This window comes from Mastigoproctus giganteus, chromosome 6 (assembly GCF_048544385.1).
Source record: "Mastigoproctus giganteus isolate SK-2022 chromosome 6, ASM4854438v1, whole genome shotgun sequence".
NCBI lineage: Eukaryota > Metazoa > Arthropoda > Arachnida > Uropygi > Thelyphonidae > Mastigoproctus > Mastigoproctus giganteus.
The window spans coordinates 233,545,400-233,565,738 of record NC_143580.1 but is presented as its reverse complement, the minus strand read 5'-3'; the positions used below and the strand labels follow the sequence as shown (position 1 = coordinate 233,565,738).

At 39.7% G+C, this 20,339-nt stretch overlaps 1 protein-coding gene across 1 annotated transcript in view; it reads right to left on the bottom strand.

The window, feature by feature from the left end:
* Nucleotides 1–20,339, bottom strand: part of LOC150085090 (visual system homeobox 2-like) — a 144,532-nt gene that overhangs the window by 4,265 nt on the left and 119,928 nt on the right. Inside the window, exon 4 of the mRNA XM_090376461.1 lies at nt 1,512–1,692. Within this exon, the coding sequence (XP_090232587.1) occupies nt 1,512–1,692 (181 nt within the window). The remainder of the gene's footprint in view (nt 1–1,511; nt 1,693–20,339) is intronic.

Below are 20,339 nucleotides of genomic sequence, written 5' to 3'. Positions count from 1 at the left end.
AAATCCACCTCAAAGGAAAACGATTTGAGGACTTAGCAGACATTCAAAGACACAACGCAGCAATTAGAGGCTGAGGACTTCCACCGCTGTTTTAGAAAGCGGAAATTGTGAATGGAGTGCTTCATAGGCGTGGATGGAAAGTACTTTGAAGGGGATAAACATTGAAATTGCTGTATAAATGATTTAAAAAATATTTCTCGTTTCTTTTTAGCCGCACCTTGTATAAAAGAAAAATTTTAAATCAAACGGAGCAGCTCCCTTAAAGTATAAAGTACCCGATTTTACATGTCAGTACAAAATAAATGCCAGTTCAGTTAACAAGGAGTGGGGGGGGGAGAACCTTGCACTTCTCTTTATTAGCCTTAGAAATAGCTTTACTTTTATTACACAGATCCGTACCGTCACTCCATCTATCTCTCAACACGATTTAAGTAAACTAGGAAAAAAATTATTTTGTTGGATGAAAAACTCAAGTTTCTGAAGGAAATTAAAAAAATCCATATAATACTTGCTGGGGACCGACAAACTCAACCACTGGTCAAAATTCCCATTAAAAATTCCTTCCATCTTGATGGGATCCAAATCAATGCATTTCACAAAGTCGTAGAAGAATGGCGATCCTGCTCACTTTCCATATTGTCATGCGACTATGGCTTTTTCTTTCCATTGAAGGAAGCACACAAGGTCGTCGCGTTTACTTCCATCATGAGATGAAGAAAAAGGTGGTTAATTTGAACAACCCTCTTATATTTGGAGCTCATATTTCCACTCTTTCACGAGTCTTCTTTCGCCGACCGGGCTAGCCGTGTTGGTAAAATGCCTACCTGGCAACCCAAAGGTCGCGGGTTCGAATCCCGCCTCGGGCTTGGATCAAAGTACTGCAAAAACCTTGGGAGGTGCAATATGGCCTCAGAAGCCGATGCGCCAACAACTACCAAAAAAAAAAAAAAAAAAAAAAGTCTTCTTTCATTTTGGACGCCCCATCTTTCGTCCATACATACGCTAAATGCGATTTTTATCACATTCCAAACCCAGTGGAAGTCTTCTTCACCAAATTAGAGCAAAGGTAACTAGGTCATGAGGAATTAATGTATCACACCGGTAATTTGAGTATCTTTTAAAATCCATTTGTTCATCATAACCTGTTAGCCCTCGTGGGTAGTACAGTTGTTAGAATCGCCGTCCTCCCCACATCGGATGGAAAAGACCCATGTTCGAGTTCGGTCGATGACGTGAGGAATTTTTATGAGCCTTTTCACAACGTGACTGAGTTGGTCTCAGGCGAGGGTAGCATGGTTTCCCCCCCAACGAAACTCGAGTCTTTCGTTCAGCAAGCAGAAAATCGACCACAGAACACACGCATACAGACAGTATACACAGAATAATACGGCCTTAGTTGCTGATGCTCCTAAAGCCCTACAACAACAACAACAACATAAACTGTTAACTGAACTGGTTATATTTTCTAAAATAACGCTATCAACACTTCCAATCCAAACTGATATGCTTACCTAGCAGCCAGGGGGCACAGGAGCCCATATCGCCTTCTTTGGCACTCTTCAGAATGCTGTCCGGTAAGGGTAGTGAGTGGCGAACCATGGCCCCATAGAGGCCGTATTCTGCCATGATGGTGCTTTTACCCCAACATTTTTCTGTCTTCCGCCACTTTGCCCTACGATTCTGGAACCATACCTGCAAATAAAAAAAGGCGACATGAGACAAGCGATGTAGTCGGAAACTGCTTCTAAAGCAAAAAATTTGAGGTTTGTGTGAGGTTTCCATGGTTACTACTAGGCCAGAGATCATCCTGAGAACAAAGAGACAGAAACTCTCATCAATCTATTATCACAATCAGAGTCCGATAATGGGACTTCCAGACATGGAAACATAAGAGGTATGATTAAAAAGTTTAAAGGTATTTTTTTTCAAAGAGGACCTCATCGTTGTGGCCACTCTGACAATTTAAAATCCAATTATTCAATCGCTTGCATTCCTCATTTGATCAGGGGTGATAGACTTTTAATTATACGCGAGGTTGTTAGTGAAATCGGTATTTCTTGTGGGACATGTCAATCAATTTTAATAAGAGATTTGGGAATGAGACGGTTTCAGTCAAGTTCCTGCTTTGCATCCTCACTGCTATTACACTGGTGTGCAAAATTTAAGAACCAGTCAGGTTTTCACCTGGAGCTTCTCACAGGACTGGCCTGGATATGTGAAAAGCATACCAAAGGAACCTTGTGAGATACCGAAATTATAAAGGAAACAACACCGGCACAACAACGGAAACACAACGGTACAGAGGGACTTTATTCGAAAATGGCAACATAGCAGTGGCTCTACCATGATACAGATGCATCACTGCCAAAGATAAAAAGGAATGAGGTGGTCCTCAGTAGGAGATAGATGACTTTCATCAACCGGTGAAATACCACAACTTTGCTTATTGGAGGCTTGAAGTGGTGAAACCCATGTTTAGTCTCTAGAGCAAAGTTTCCGGCATCCCCCTCCCCCCATACTTCTCCTTCAACCCATGCAAGGTACTAAGTACTATAGGTTTTCATACCTTTCGTGTTTGGGGTTTCATAAAAAAAAAAAAAAAAAAAAAAACCCAATGTCGATGCACCGCCTGTCCATACTTAGAACAATGTTGTTGATAAGTTCTTGCGGTAACATCGTCCATTCCTCTGTCAGCGCCATCTTCAGCTGGTGAACATTTTCTGGTGGGTGTGGACGTGCCGCAAGCCGTCTCCCCCAGAGCGTCCCATATGTGTTCGATGGGATTTAGATCGGCGGAGGAACGGGCAGGCCAACCTATGCGAACAATGTCCTCACTTTCCAAAAGCATATCAACAGCTGCAGTGCGATGGGGTGTGGCGTTATCATCCATAAATACGAACTCGGGGCCAATGGCACCTCGGAACAGACGCACACGGGGAAGGAGACCTCAGTACAGTAGCGTGCACTGGTTACAGTACCGCCTTCCAGTATCTGGAGTTGTGTACGTACATCCAAGATAACGCCTCCCCAGACCAGAACACCTCGACCGCCATATCGATCCCTTTCAGTGATGTTTGCGGGGTGATACCGTGTGCCAACCTCTCGCCAGATTAGCTGACGTCCAGAATCGTTGCTGAGACTGAATCTACTCTCATCAGTAAAGAGTACCTTATCCCATTGTGCTGCTGTCCAGTTCTTGTATTCGATGCACCACTGTAAATGGTGTCTGCGATGGGCAGGTGTTAAAGAGACACAGCGTACTGGCCGTCGGGCAAAATAGTCCACCTTTGTGGAGTCGCTTGGCCACAGTAAACCGCGATATCCTGCGTCCTGTGCAGCTGGTTTGCAATGGATCCCGCTGTCTGGTGTCGGTCCTTCTTGGCCTGTAGGAGTATATAGCCGTCATCATTGGGCGTTGTTTTTCGTGGACGGCCACCACTGGTCCTTCGAATAGCTGTACCTGAAGGCCGACCACGCACGTGAGACGATGCTATGGGCGATACCGAACTCTGCAGCGACACTCCTCGCACTTCGACCTTCCCAATTATTTGACCCCAGGTAAAGTCATCCAGACGTTGTCTACTGGCCATTTCGTTGTCTGTAGCACTGTATGAAACCAATCGAACGTCTGTAAGAATCGTGCTCACCATGCTTTCACCGTGCGCAGGCTTTTCTTTTTCTGCACCGGCTTCCCCCGCACAAAAGAAAAGTAGATAAGAAAATACGAATTATGTCTTTCCCTCCTCAGGTAGGTAACTATCCAGTTGTACGTTTGAATTTCTTCAAACTATCAGCCTGAACTACCTACGGAGATAGCTTGTTCCAGTAATGAAAGATTTGCTGCTAAAAGGAACTGTTTATAAAAATCTGCTTTCGTTCATTTCACTAACCACTCTCAGAGCCTTATAAACCTCAATCAGGTCACCTCTGATCGCCGTTTCGCTGATCTCACATGCAAATTGCCTGTCTTTCAAGAAGCTGAATGTCTTTTTTAGATGGTCTCTACACTTCGACATAGTGTTCAAATGCTGTTTTACAATTGCCTTGCGCAGTGGATTATGGCCTTCCTATCTCTGCAGGATAATGTTCGATAATTCATCAATAGGACACCATGGGCTTTACTGGACGTCAGTTTACACTGCTCAGAAAACTTAATATCTGCCCGTATCTAACTTCCAGATCTCTTTATTTCTCTACTGTTTTTAATTTAAACCGAGCAAGTGTATAATTATTTTAAGATAGCCAAGTGTAAGAGCTTGCATTTTGGGGAATTAAAACACAAATGCCACATTTATGACCATTCTTCAAGTTTGTTCAATCCTTCAGGAATTATGGCACTGACCATTAACGACTCGACCGTCGTGTGCAAATTTTGACAACTCACCCTTTCTCCCTTCGTCAATATCGTTTATGAAAATCAGAAACAACAGTGGTCCAAGAACGGTTCCTTGGGGGATCCCACTTCTAACATTACACCAACCAGAAGAATATCCATTAATCACACCCATCTGCCTTCTGCCCTTCAGCCACCCTACATTCCATCTTAAACTGTTTCCAGTAATCTCAGCATTTTAAAGTTATAAAGTAACCTTTCATGAGGGCATGAGTCAAATGCCCTGCTAAAATCCAAATAGACTAAGTCGAAATTGTTTCCGACATCCAGCACACGAGTAACTCTGCCAAAATAGCTAACTAGGTTAGTTATAGATCATTTTTCTTTAAGAAAACCACGTTGTGTATCCTTCAGAATGATATTTCTATCTAAAAGTCCCTGGATTGCAATCTTAATCATTGCCTCTTAAGATTTTTCCAACCACTGAAATGGTTGGAAAACCTGCCAATGGTTCCTGTAATTTAAGCTCTGTGATGTCACCTGATTCATGAGTAATGATGAAGTCTGATATATTCTTACTCCTAGTAATTTCTCTAACATACTGGTACAAATAACAATCACCTAGTTTACTTAAAAACGTTGTTCTCATGGCGAGTTTCCCTCCCACTTATTCTAATCAATTAGGGGCAGATTAAAGTCACCTAATTGAATTCACACTTGTTTGCCCATTCCATCTTCTTTTAGATATTCTCGTCATGCTCTTCAAAATTCAAGTTCCAAAGGCTGATCTTTGGACCTTTTAGGCGCGTTAGAATAAGCGCCTAGTCCATCCGTCCATTTGTATGTCCGGTGGCATGTAACAACTCGACTCCCACTGGACGGATTTTCATGAAATTTTATATTTGATTTACACAGAAAGATAGTCTTAGTTTAGAAAGATTTAGACATAGCCTTAGATAGTCCGTGCACACTTCAAGAGAAAAGAGCGAGAGAAAAAGAGACTTAAAAGTATACGGGATAAGAGTAATAAATATTATACAGTTGTAATTAAAGTGAACGGCTAAGTTGGGAGAACATAAAACTATAAAGTTTTAAGTGTTATATAAGTTATATTAATAATTAATTGATAAGGAGATAACTATATTTACTTTTAACTTTAGTTAATCAAAAAGAAAGAAAAAAATCAATTAGTTTTAAGAAAATAAATTGAATATGCCTAAAATGTAACGCACTGCGTATATTACCTAAACTGTAATGGAAGTACGTTATCGGATGTTTACACATTACAAAAAAATTCAATCGATATAACATTTTCAGCGTGTTTCGTTGGTCCCTGGAAAGCTTTTAAGATCAATTGTAGCCTCCCCTGCCCACCCCAACCACAGAAATCTATTCATAAAAATGAAAGTATATTTCGAGTATTACTGTAGAAGGAAAAGTCGGATCGAGGCCAAATTTTCAACCTATGTTCTTCAATTGGTCTTTGAGATATTTTAGGGTCGAGTTACGAGTTCACAGCCCTCGTTCCTTTCTCCCCCCTACAAAAATCGACATAAATGAAAGTATGTTTTCGCATTAATCGACAAGAAAAAAGGCCGATTGCTACCAAGCTTTCGACTTATATTCTGTTAGCTCCTGGAATGGTCCTAAGCTCAATTCCGATTTCATAGTTCATAATTTCATTCTCTCCCAGTTTCCCCTACAGAAACATTAGTATAAATTTAGAACAGGAGCTCTGATCCATTGATCAGAGCTCCTTCCATCAATGAGTTGACTTATTTTGTAAAAAAATCATGAATTATTACTATTTGTTAACACGAATCATTAATACTAATGAATCTTACGAGAAATGGATGGGTGGATGGTTTTGCAGGCTGTATCGAATCACAAACGCATTCAATTAATTAGGGTGCGTCACAGACCACTCTGCCCCCCCTCAAAATAAGAATACCTCACACGTGCGCTAACAAAGATATCGAAGTAATTAATATCGCTGTTTTTATAAGTACAGCGTAAGCCTCCAGAGTAAGTATTTGGGCTAAAAGTGTGCGCTTTAATTTTGAACAAAGAAAACGCATATTTCATTGCCCCCTCTGTACTTTTCCTCACAAAAAGTGGAAATATGGCTTTGTGTAGTGATGTGGCTCGCTTTGCAGATACAAGTTCACTACCACCAACGCATACCCATGTTCCATTCGGCCCAGTTGGGACCGTGGAACTCCACAAACCGTGAATCCATTACATTTATTAGTTTTATCCAGCCAATCGCAGCAGTGCTGTTTTGCGCCTCAATCAGAGTGAGATATCCCACGAGCTACACTGTCAGACCGGTACGAAACGGCCCTGCACTTAGCAAACTCAGACAGAACTCCTTCATTTCTAGCTGCCAGTAATTCCCCACTCGCTCTCTGCTGGGATGGAGTTCTCGAGCCTGCAGCGTTACCAAACAATTACTGGGGGTGAGCGGCTAGGCACGCGTGGTTGTCTTGGCAACGTCGTCTGCTAGCTGGTGTGTTGTTTCTGGCGGCTCTCTGAACTGACTCGGTCGAGGTATTCGACTGATCGCTGAGTCTACGGTGTATTTGTCACTCATGTGTGCATCGCCCAATTAAAAAGGTTCGAGTCTTGTATGTGTGTGTGTGTGTGTGTGTGTGTGCGCTAGGCAAGCTGTAATACGATCGACAATAAATCAGGGGGAGGCCGGGCTAAGGCAAAACACTTCTTGCCAGTAAACAGCGCAAAAACTGCTTCATCTTGTGGAATTATAGGTGCTGATGTCTGGAAAGGCACTGAAACACTGTGTATCTTAGCTTTCCAGTGCGCATGCACGCCCACACACGCACGCACGCACGCACATACAGTAGAGGGAGGTTTTAAATGACCGTCGCCAGCGAAAGTGGTTCTGCGAAAACAAGCCCTCCAGCTAGAAAATAACAAGGAGAGAAGGGATGCTCAGAGGAGAGCGAACGACTAGGACTGCTTTAATTAAGGGCCTCCACCAAGTCTCCGCATCGTCTCTCTCTCTCTAAATAGTTTAAAGCTCTCGTGCCTTGTAATTAACCGACGCTAGTGAAAGGAAAGAGGATGTATTCACAGGAAGCTCGGCTCGCAGAGAGAGAGAGCGGCTGAGAATATGATGAAATGTGAATAAAATAGGCCTAAAAAGCAATTACGAGCAAATTAGAGAGTGCAGCGGACCGTTTAATTTCGTGGATATCCACTTGAAGGGGGGGCCTTTGACGTTATGGGGCAAATTAAAACATTCCGGGTAAACAATTTTCTAAGGCGCGCGCCAATCTTCAACACTACTCACCAGGTGGAGATGCATAGTGTCCCATTTCATCCTTCTGATCTTAGAGGTCACAACGGATGCAATCTGTGTGTTATCGCAGGGTTTGTGGACGAGTGCGAGGTAGTGTTTACAACAATGCTGATGCTGCAGCGCAAGACACTGGGCTTCACGACGCGTGATCCGGGTCCTTGAAGATTTCACCTTCATTAAGGCACACTCTCTGCAAAGTCGTCGCAAGAATTAGTGGCCTTTTTCTCGGGTCGCTGGGACAGTAAAATGAGACAATCGCGTCGTGTCGTAGCCAGAATTAATGTAGTTGAGTCAACAGAAGCGCAAAAATAAATTGTAAGTAACACGAGATTTCTCAAAAGAAACATAAAAACGCGCCCTCGTGGGTTGCACAGTTGGTATAATCCTCGTTCTCCCCAGACAAGGTGGAAAAGACCTGAGTTTAAATCCTATAAATTTCACAAGGGATTTTTATGAGTCTTTTTCACAATGTGGCTGAGTAAGTGTGGTTTTTCATCAAGGAAACAGTTTTTTCTTCCAGCAACCAGCAAATCGACCACAGAATACACGCAAATTACAGACATATCATATACGGCGCAATATGGCCTAAGTTGCTGATAGGCTAAAAAACCCAACAACAACCAACCAATCAAACGACCGGTTCGAATATTTCAAATGTCAGATGGCTATCATTTAAGAAAAAATAAACACCGGTTGAAGGATCTGAAAGGGACAGATAAAAACTCTTTTTTTTTTTTTAACTCACTAAATGACACAGGTACACTCTCAACTTTATAACTGTTCCTTTGTGTTTCCTTTCGTAGCATGGCAAATGCCCCAACGATAGTTGGACTTGCCCAAATCCTGGTAAGCAGGTCCTTGTCCACCTGCTGTATGGCTGGTGTAATCATATGTTGTTGTTGTTAGGTTTTAGGAGCATCGGCGACTAAGGCCATGCTCCATGTATATTGTCTGTAAATTGCGTGTTCTGAAGTCGATTTTCTGTTTGCTGGAAGAAAAATCCGAGTTTCTGGGATAAAAAGCATGCTACCCTCGCCTGAAACTGACTAACTCAGCTAAGACCAATAAAAATTCTTCCCACAATCGACGCGATTCGAACTCAGGTCTTTTCACCTGGTGTGGAGAGGATGGTAATCCTACCAACTGTTCTACCCACGAATTCAGCATTCAATGTTATTTGTCGCATGAGTCATATTCGCGAAGACAAAACGCGAGAAGTCCAAGCGACTTAAGCCAGATTACTTCGGTGGCCATGAGACTTGTTCAGCTCGGCCAATCCTTTTACCAAGATAATTTCATCAAGGATACCACATATTTCCAGGATGAAATGTTAGCAACCATATTGGTGTCGAGTTGTTGGATAAAAGTTACTAAGATGAATATTCCATTAAAATACGTTCTAGCACAGTTCCTTTAAACCGCTAAAAAGATCTTTTTTTAAGCAATTGTCTAACCTGCCACCTACCAACTTTTTCTTGGTTCTGAAAATAAGTTACAAAAGAAATTTAATAATATCTATCGAATTAGATCATCGAAGAAAATCGATACAAATGAATACGATATTACTTTGTACTATATATTAAATGTCCATTAAAGGAGTCGAGTACTTTTCCGGATTATGCCTGAGAGGCCTATTTTTAACTGAGCGCTGTTATATTGGCTGCCACAAAAACAATGAGGCTGTAAAGTAAAAGTTCCTTTTCTATCTAACGAGATTACCGAACTACCTGAGCAGATGGTAGCGAGGCGCATGCTGACAGAAACGCATCATTATCGGAGGGGCTCTTCGACATATTTCAGTTAAAATATTTCCCTCACCAGCAACAGCCATTCTTGGTTGCTAAACAGATTAACGTCTCACAGCAGCGTTACGTACTCAGCAGACTTAATGCCAACTCACCTTTCCGACACCGAAATTTGCTGCGTGGCCACCCTGCTTAAATTGCTTTCCACAAACCTGTTCTAGCTAGTAAAGCGTGCAGTTCAAGTTAAAATGTCGATCTAAAACAGCAATCAGACCTCTTCCGGTACCTAATCGTAGAGATTATTAGCCCCTTCTCGTGCGACCCTTGGAAAACAGATTAAAAGCTGCACCTAAAACACGAATCATAATCGCCTTCGCACATTTTACCGCGCTAATAATCGCACCACTAAATACCAGTCAGCTACAGCCATGACATACTGCATTAAACACCAGAATTCTAAGCAGCCTCGTGTTTGCGTCTCCAATGAAATCCCTCCAAAGAGCGATTTTCCAGGATTAAATAAAATACGAAGGAGATCTCTCAGCCTCTTTTTTTTTTTAATTGAAAGCTGGTAGAAAAACATGGATTTTTCTTGGATAATTTTAATATTAATAGTATCTTTAACTCAAGCCAGGGCAAGGGATAAGGGGATACACCGTGTTCTCTTTCTATTTAGTGCTCCAGGCCACCAGCCTTTTTCATTAAAAACAAATGCGTAGTCCCGTTGGTTATGCCGGATTAATCACCAAAGCAACTTAATCTACGAGGCCATGTATTATACCCTCGCGGGTAGCACAGTGGGTGGAAAAGGCCTGAGTTCGAATCCCGTCAATGCCGCGAGGAATTTTTTTTCACAAAGTGACTGAGTTAGTCGATCTCAGGAGAAGGCAACATGGTTTTTCGTTGAGCAAACAGCAAATCGACCATACACACGCAATTTATAGACATTATATGGAGCAACATGGCTTCAGTTGTGACGCGGTCAAAATCCTGCAATAACCAATCAGCTACTTATTATGGCGTTTTAAAGTGGAGGTTTGTCTATTTTTAGGAAATTGAGCCGTAAATTTGAAGCTAACTGAACTCAGAAATTATTTGCATAAATGCCTGGCACTATCGTTTCAAATTCAGACCTTTTCCAAAAGGTTGGCGAGTGAGAAGCCACTGTACTGCTAGGAGTTGGTGAGTCTTTGGCAAATGATCCAGAATAAGCATTTGGTAATCGTATCGGCTGTTCATTATGCTATCATTATTCCTTCTACCACGTGCTTGCTTGAACAGTTTGATTTGCATTCGCTGTTTGGTATGTCAAGCATTCTGCTTTATTCCAAGCACTCCTAAGACCGACTAACTCGGCCACGATGTCCGTCCTTACAGCAACAAAAAGGAAAAAAAAAAAAAGAGCTGGGGAAATACTCTGAATGCTTCAAGAAAATTTAATCCCACTATTGACAAGCTTATCTGCGTGAGCAGCACAGTGGTACTATGCTTTTATGGTCTTTTTTCACTCCGTGGCTGAGTTAGTCGGTCTCAGGCCCATTGCAAGGTTTTTTTCTCCTTGGAACTCGGTGGTTTTTCGTCCAGCAAGGCAGGCAAATCGACCAGAGAACACGCAATTTTCAAACAGAATACAAATGGGTGGACAATAATTGGACTCTTACACTTGCACAGAATGAATATTCTGTGCAAGTGTAATGAATGAATAAGGGCCAATATTTCAGTGGTGACAAGTAATTTTAATTGCTAAAACAGCAAGTCAATCAATGCAGTGCCTAACATATCAGAAGCGTCAGCATATGCTAACGCTGCTGAAATGTTATTCATTATTTATAACGAAAAAAAAAAAAAGCAAAAAAGCAACAACTTTTATGCGCAAACTGAGAACATTTCCTTTCTGTGCATCCACCATACTGCATATTCATTCCTCCAATCAGCGCATAGCAACAAACATAATATCCAATGCTTCAGCTACAATATACAATTTGTATAAGGACAACCTATGTGATGTGCATAAAAAAAAAAAGAAATAATAATTGACGGATTTCTATTAGTCCAATTTTAATGAACATTAAAATTAAAATCCGAATAGTCCAAATATAAAATTTCATGAAAGTCCATCTACTGGGCCTCCAGTAATTACAAGCGGACGAATTGGTTCACAAATATTAATGAAATTTGTCGACAAATCGTTTTTAAAAGGCCCAAACATAAAATTTCATGAAAATCAATCTACTAGGAGCAGAGTTATTACATGCGGACGGACAGACATGGTTAAGAAAATAGCTGCTTTGTGCACATATGTTAATCAGGCCAAAAACGATGCACACCTATACTGAAACTTGACTCTAATAATAAGGAAACAAAGGTTAATGGGTACATTAGAGAACAGACGTTCCAAAGGCAATTGGAAACCTTTATCATCAGGGCCATTCACTCTGAGAGAGGAAAAAAAAAAAAAAAAGTCGATTTTACAAGCGGGAAATAGGAGTAGGTGGCGTTATTAAAGTTAAATTGTATTCCCGATATACATTTACCCCTGATCACAAAACTGCTGAGACCTCTCCAGGGACATTGTTCAAATGACTGAGAATCACATGACAAATTTAACTGTTTCAGTTGCTAAAACTACTGCTCTTTTGTAATATTCAATAGCGTAAATATTACAAATATGCTATTGTAAACAGCAAAAAGCGAATGATTGAGAAATATCCATGCGTTTCATGCATAATCCTTGCACAAACAAGAAAAGTTATTTTAAGTTCTCCTTAAAAAAAAGACTCCTGGAACCTTTTTTTATATTTTTTAAAGGTCTCAGGAGAACCTTGGGAGTGGTATAATTATTTAATACAGCTTCAGGGACAGGTATAGAAGGTTGTTGATGGTAATAGAGCTGGTGCTTTGAAGAAAATTATCAATTGGTGGATCGAACAAAACTTCATGTGCGTGGTTCGCAATGTGGTACCAGCCAGAATTCATTAAAAGAATCCGTATCGAATAATCGGGCGCAGTTATTAACATTATTCCACCTCAGCAAAACTGCTTACCGAAAAGTCACAATTGCGCTGAAGGTGAAATCAATTTTCAGATCATGCCACTAAACCCACAGACAGAGTAAGAGAGAGAAAAAGGGTAGTTGGGGGAAGATAAAAAATACGCACACAAGCGGATAGTAGCTCGTCTTGAGACAGCTCTTAAGGGGGAGGGGTAGTTAAGTTGATCGCGGCACCGAGTAAATCTCCTAATAAAGTGCAGCCACTGAACTTTCTCTTAGTTAATGGGCGGGCTCATGTTGGCCTCTCCAGCGTTGATGAAGTTAGGCCGATGGTCTCAAAACTCTCATATTAGAACATTTCCTACCCCTTCTTCCACCGCCAGCTACTCCATCACACAAGACGGAAACAACAAAACAAAAAAAGGGCTTCCGGATTGTGGTCCGGTAGAGAGTGGGACTGTCGGAGCGAAGTGACGTCTAGCAACCGCGAAACACGGCTAATCGCTGCTGTCGCCGGTTGCTGTCACGCCTGGACGGCTTTGCCCGACTGTTTCAGCCTGAACTCGCTTCGGCCCCAAGAATGCATCATTTTAAATCAAATTAGCTCCTTTCGACTGTCCATGTCGTCTTCCATTTTCAACAGAATCAATATCGTTTGACAACTGGGGACGGCCAGTGCTTTATTAGTAGAACAACTCCCTAGTTACGCAAAGGGGTGGAGCTCAAAGACCCCGTTATTCGATCAAGACAACGTTATATATCAACATTTTGGTCTGATTTATTCTTTAGAAAAGCCTTCAACACTTTAGGATTGTGGGGAACACATTAACTGGAGTAAATTACATAGATCTTATGGTCAGTTCCAACTCATATTGCTACTGGCAAAATATTTTTTTCCATTCAGCATTTACTGTAAGTCTAACTGTTTCCGTATTAATTTTCATTTATAAATTGATTTTCCTAATTACCATCTACATAATAATAAACAAAAAAAATTATTCTTCGAACTTCGTGCAATATTTGAAGTCGATAATAACTGTGTAAACAGCTCCTAAACCTAACTAATAATTTTCTCTAGAATAAAAAAAAATAATAATAATTTACAAAATAAAGTAATAAAATGAAATTAAAATATTCACAAAATATCTGCAGTGCGATGAAATAAAATAATTACTGTAGCGTAAAATATAATCATTAAAATTCAGTTCCATTTGTTTTGGCTACAATGCGCCCTCTGCTGATAGAAATCGAAAAATGGCAATTATTATATATTATAATTTCAATCAAAGTTTGGTGATCAAATATATTCAGAAAAATAGAGATAAATAAATAAATAAATACAGTAAATAAAACTGAACACAAACAATAGATTTCTAGAATATAAATTAATAAAATTTCCACTTCGTTTTTACAGATGTAATAACTGCTCCTAAACCTAACAGCTAGGCTACAGTAACAATTTTCTGGCATAAAAAACATAATTTAATAATCTACGAAATGAAATAATAAAATGAAATTAAAATATTCACAAAATACCTGCAGTACGATCAAAATAATAATTATTGTAGTGTAAAATATAATTATTAAAATTCAGTTTCTTATGCAATTATCAAGCGAAAATTTACAATTATGCGTGCATTTAATACAAGTCGTTTTAGTTACTGTGCGCCCTCTGCCGATAGAAATCGAAAAATGGCAATTATTATATATATTATAATTTTCATAAAAGTTTGGTAATCAGACATATTAATCGGAAGAAAGAGAAAAATAAATATATATGAGAATCGATAATAAAATTCATTTTCAAAACTACTACAATATACAAGCTGGACTTAGTTTTTCCAAAAGTACGTTAAAAAAAAAGTAATAACTTTGCTCAGATAGCTGATAACCCTAACAGCTACGCTGCAGTGATAATTTTCTAACCCCGCATAAAAAAAACAAAAATAAGTAATTTTACAAAATAAAGTAATACAATTAAATTAAAATATTGACAAAATACCTGCAGTACGATGAAATACAATAATTACTGTACCTTAAAATATAATTATTAAAATTCAGTTCCTTATGCAATTATCAAACGAAATATTTACAATTACGCGTGCGTTGTTATTAGTTACAACGCGCCCTCTGCCGATAGAAATCGAAAAAATGGTAATTATTATATATTATAATTTTCATCAAAGTTAGATAATCAGACATATTGATCGGAAGGAAGAGAAAAATAAATAAATGAAATTTCAAATAAACAATAGATTTTCCAATGTATAAATTAATAAAATTTCCATTTCTATTACGGTTAGAGTGCAGAAATACCATTCGGAGAAATATTGCAATTTTCAAACTTTGTAGCGTGGTGAAGAAGAAATTGCTATTCCAGAGAAAGAACAAATAGGAACTTTTTAATTATGTTTATCGCATTTTACTTGCAGGACTTGCACCGTTTAGCGTATAACAAAAACGCGTGGAAGTCCTAATGTAGTCCCAAATTAAATTTCTACTTGACATATTCGCTTAGCGAAATTAATGTTGTTCTCTTATAATTATGGCAGGGTTTTCCGCTTTTCTTTTTTCTTTTTATTCTTTGTAAAACGTTATTCGCATTTAGGGAAAGCAAATAACCATTTATTAGTGCGTGTCTAATGGGGCTTTACTTCGAAGTAAATAACGCTGTGGCGCGCGATGGTTGTTGCTAGTTAAACAAGTGATGAACAGAAGAAGTCAATTGCATGTGTTTCTAATGTTGATCAACATTGAGGAGATTAGCATACCTTCTGATGTTCATCACCGAGTTGCACGACATTGGAGTCATATGTATTCAAAGGTTGTTTTGGTCTACCAAAATACAAAACAAATCATAGATATCCTTTGGGACATTTATCAACGTTCAACTTTTATTTTTCTTTTTAAATTCAAAGTCAAAATCCAAAGATTTGGTTGTTTTATATGCATTTCCCTGGAAACTATTCTCAATGGTTTATTATTATCAATCAATTTTTAAAATGATCTGGAAAGTTGAAATACAGGAGCGGCTTGGGTACAGTACTGAAAACGCACAGGAGAAAATCCCTCGATTTACATTAAAATCAGTCATAATTCTAATTACAACACCAGAAGTCCACTTTACCACAAATAATTACACTGAGTAACAAAAAATGGCTATTTTCACATTTGTTTGTTATGCGTATTTTGTGTGCTGAATCTAATGGTGTTAATCATTTGCTTTTTCTCTAAAGAAAATATTTTTATGACATTTATACGAAGTGTAAATATTTTTCATCTCACCCAATACAGAGAGAAGTACAGCGTGGTGATCGCTAACGTCCAATAGGAGGCGGAATCAAAAGAAGAAGGTACGAGGCGTGGCAATAAAGTTTCTGGACTGGTGAAATAAAAAGAACACAAAGTGAAGGAGCTCTAAAATGGTTTTATTTTTATTCAAAGTAATCACCACCTGGTTGAATGCGCTAATTACACCATTTTAAAAGTTTCTGAAAGAGAGTCAACGAAGGCGACCAAAGAAATGATGTTCATAACGGCGGTCACGTTTTCATTTGCGTCCTCAACATCCTGAAATCTCTTTCCTTTGAGAGTGGTTTTTACCATGGGGAAAGAGGAAGAAATCAGCTGGTGCTAGATCGGAGAGAAGGGTGAATGGTTGATCTGTAAGATGACATATTTCGTCAGAAATATCTTCACAAGTACTGAAACACCCAACACTCATCTTCAGTGATAATACAATAGGATTGTCTTAACAAGTCTAGATGAAGTCTTCTCATGATGATATTCTTATTCATATCCAAGTCATCAGCCATCACTCTGAGGGTCAAACCATAATCTCTTGCTATGATTCTCCGAACTTTTGCAACAACTCTGTCCTCATTTGCAGAGGTTGACGGACGTCCACTCCTTGGGTCATCGCGAATATCCTCACGTTCATCGTTGAACCGCCATAAGTCGTACCAGTGTACGACTGTTATCTCCATAAATAGCTTTAACATTTCATAAGTTTGGTTGCAGATTTTCCCAGTTTAAGGAAAATGTGATATTCATCGTTGCTCCATCTCAAAATGTTACGCTATTTTATCGATGTACTTTTCGCTCTATGAATGCATCATCAGTGTATCAATGTATTATCAATGGATCAATACATCGATACTTTTCACTGATACTTATCAATGCACTTTATTTTATTAATGTACTTTTCGCTCTAAGAATGTACCATCAATGTATTATCAATGGATCAATGCACTTTCACTCAATGAAGTTATCATTATTATCAATGTATTTTCACTGTATAAAACGTATTATATATATTTAACAGGATTCTGTTTGTGAAACTTTCCACCGAGATTTGTGTCCTGTTACTTTAAAATACAACTGCATTATCTGCACATTGCTGTGCATTGAAATCTTTGCCAAGTCGGTTCTTAAAAAAAAAAACCACTGAAATGTCAGCTTGGCAAAGAATCTCCCGAAACGTAAAGTGAAGTTTCTTTACTATCTTTTTAAAATTACCTCGTATACGGTATTTTAAAGATGTAGCCCGCGTAGTCCATAGAAACACCTCCAAAGTGTGGCGTCCATTGTGCTTCCAATGTTCACTTCGCCGTATCCGACTACCACGTACAATTCACTCGGAGTTGCCTATTGATCCAAAAATCCCTTCAGGTGTTGGCAACTGCGCCAGTATACGTGGACAGTTTTTTTTTTCTTTTTTAATTCTTCCTGTCACAACTTTTTTAAACGGCCCCAAAAAGCATTCAGCAGTTTTTAAAACGCTGTGCCGTGTGGTTATCCGCGTCATTGGGAACATTAAAGACGCGCATCTTCAACTCGCCGGCAAAGTCGGAGTGAGGTTTAACGAGAGACGCTAGCTAAGTAGCTTATCCGCAAGGGCCGGAGATTTGATGTGGAATCGTACATTTCCGGATTGAACAAGTGAAAAGATTCGTGCTTGAAACCTCAATCGAAACTCTAGCGGAATTAAAAACGAATTACCCGGGTGGGGGGATTGCGAAGGAGGATATCCGAAAAAATATGTTCAACTTTCTTTTTAACGAAACCAATCTATCTAACCAGAAGTTTCTGATTTTAACACCTCTGCGCATTCGCATGTGAAAAGAAAGAGCGAGTGAAGAAGAACGGGATTTTGTTTTACGATCTCGCTACAGGTGGAGGCGGTCCAACAACGAACCGGACTAATTAACCAAATGGCAGGTAATGGGGTTGGTATGTTGCTCGTGTATGCTTCGTCTCCGCCATTAACGCCTCCTGGCAATCCGCTGGGGAACGTAGTACGATGCTAGAGTGGCCACCGACGAAGTCTACTAGTGGACATTACGGTAATAACTGACACGCGGGAGGGTATTTATTAGGATGGTTAGGGCAGCGGAGCGATTACCATTAGCAAGATAATGTCCTGTTCACTGTCCACTTGTACATGTGCAGAAAATTAAGTAAATCAACACAGCTATCGACTAATTGGCCCCATACATTCAACAAAGGGCGTGTTAGAGCAACCAGAGACACTTTCATGGCTTCTTTTCATATCTCTTTAGTCGCATTGCCGCAGGGATGAGAAACAGGGCAGCTGACGGCTCTATGTTTGCCAGTCCATATCGCCGGGAAGCAATTTTTCCCCTCTAGAATCTGCAAACATTGGTTTAAGGAGTACCTGGCCAAAACAAAGCCATTCTAATTGCAATTACAACGGCGAGAATTTCCTAGAAAGAAAAGACCTAACAATTAAGCTAATTATGGTGAGGGCAATGGACACCAGAGAAGTCAGATTTCTGTAGTGCTGATGATCGAAATTAAAGTGAGCGTACTATAGTACACTACTAAAAGTTATGGGACAGCATCAGTATGGCTTTAAAAACCTCCTTCTCAAAGGACCACCCTGGCACGTGTCAGTACTGATTTCACTCTAGCAGTACACACATCAACGAAATAAAATGATGGGTAGATGGGTTAAGTGCCATATTAGCAATCAATCCGTGCTGTTGCAACAAAGCTAATCTGTGCCATTCTCACCATCTGGAGTTGTTTCTCTTGTTCAGGTGGTCTAATCTTTCCTGGAACAAGTTCGCTCTTCTTACACTGTGAGAACAATATGGGGTAGGGCTCGTTTCTGTTTCAGCCCAACCATGCATCAAGTCATACAGCACCGCCTGTAGTAACTCAGTTTGGAGACATGAGTGTGGAAAAACTTCACTGTTCTTCTCAGAACTCCCACATTATCCCCACTGAACACATCAGCTTCGGACCAGATCAACGTACTGTCAATCGGCGTGTTGGTCTGGTCTTCACATTATCAAAAATTGGTTTTGAATTTACAGGCGAGGATACAGTACATAATTAAGGCCAAAGGTGGATGGACAAGTAGGGTATCAATCGAAGTGACTTTGAAAACATGCAGGTTAATTTTGGAAATGTAGTATACGGGTAATTGGTTCTCCACTTGATAAGGAAGAACTACATTATCTCAATGTTCCTCCTCTTCCATGCAGGATTATTAGATGGTTAGAGATTGAGCAGAATCTTAATTACCACCAAATAGATCTGGGCACATTTCAAAATGTTACAGTGGTTAACGAAGACTTTTCCATCATCCTCAGCTTAAAAAAAATTGGTAGTGCAGCTGCCCTCAGAAGGATTTAAACAGATGGAATCAGAAGGTAGCCAACGTGCGAGGGATATCTTCTAAGTGTACCCTCTGTTTACATTAATATTATGAAGGTAATTAGCATGCACATCTTGATGGCAGTTTAATCCGCTATTTTTTACAGCGTCAACTTCGGAAAAGCGTTTACAGTTGGGCAGAACCGTGCGTTCCACTGGGATTATGCAAATCTTTTTTTTTTTTTCCATCGGACTCCAAGCACTTAAACACTTCAAGTACGAAGGCAGTGCATAAATTATGTGTACTTTAACACGATTCGGGCAGTTTAGAAATCTCTGTCTAATACAATTTGTATCTGTTTAAATGCGCTCGTGCTGGAATTAAACTCCCCTAAGAGGGATCTTCCGATACACGTTTAATCTCTAGGTCACTCTGGAAGCAACGAAAAGGTAAAGACAATAAAAGAGGCAAAATTAAGAGGTCTTTTGACATTAACAGGATTAGTCCTAGCATTTAAATTAAAAGTAATGTCATTATCACCCCCAATAAAACCACCACAAAGGGATTCAACTTCCAGAATGCTTCATTAATTATGTAAATATGGTAATAATGATGGAACTTCATAAGAAAGTTTTTAAATTTTATTTGCGCAACTAAAAAATGGGGCACCTATGTAATTTACTTTCCAACTCTAATGGACTGTTAAAAACTGATCTCTAAAAGCTGAACTGTTTATACACATACTGGCCAAAAATATAAGAACCTTTATTCAGTATCGAATCGGGCTCTTTCTTTGGAATAACACCAAATGTGAAGACCATTCTTCCAGCAAAATATCGCGCAGCTGCGACAAAGCTGAAGGAAGAGGACTTCGTTGCCGAATAGCTTTCTCCAGCATATTCCACACATTCTCGATAGGATTAGGTCTGGTGGAGACCAGATGAGATGGAGGAAATCCGTGTAGTTTCCGACCCGTTCTTCTATGATTCTAGCACGATGGATTGTTCCATTGTCATCCATAAAATGGCCATCTCCTTCGGGATAAAAGCATTACAGTGTGCAGTACATCTGATACAAAATTCAGGTACTCCCTGGATGAAATTCATCCTTCCACCAGTATTAACTGACCCAGTCAATGCCAACAAAACATTCCATGATACCGCCTCCTGATCTTGGGTTGTCTTAACAAGGCAAGCAGGGTCCGTTATTTCGTGAGGTTTGCACCAAATTCTCTGCGTATCATCATGCAAAACAAAATGTGTCGTGACTCGTTTGACCACATGACTTTCTTCCATTGTTCTAGTGTCCAATCACGACATTCT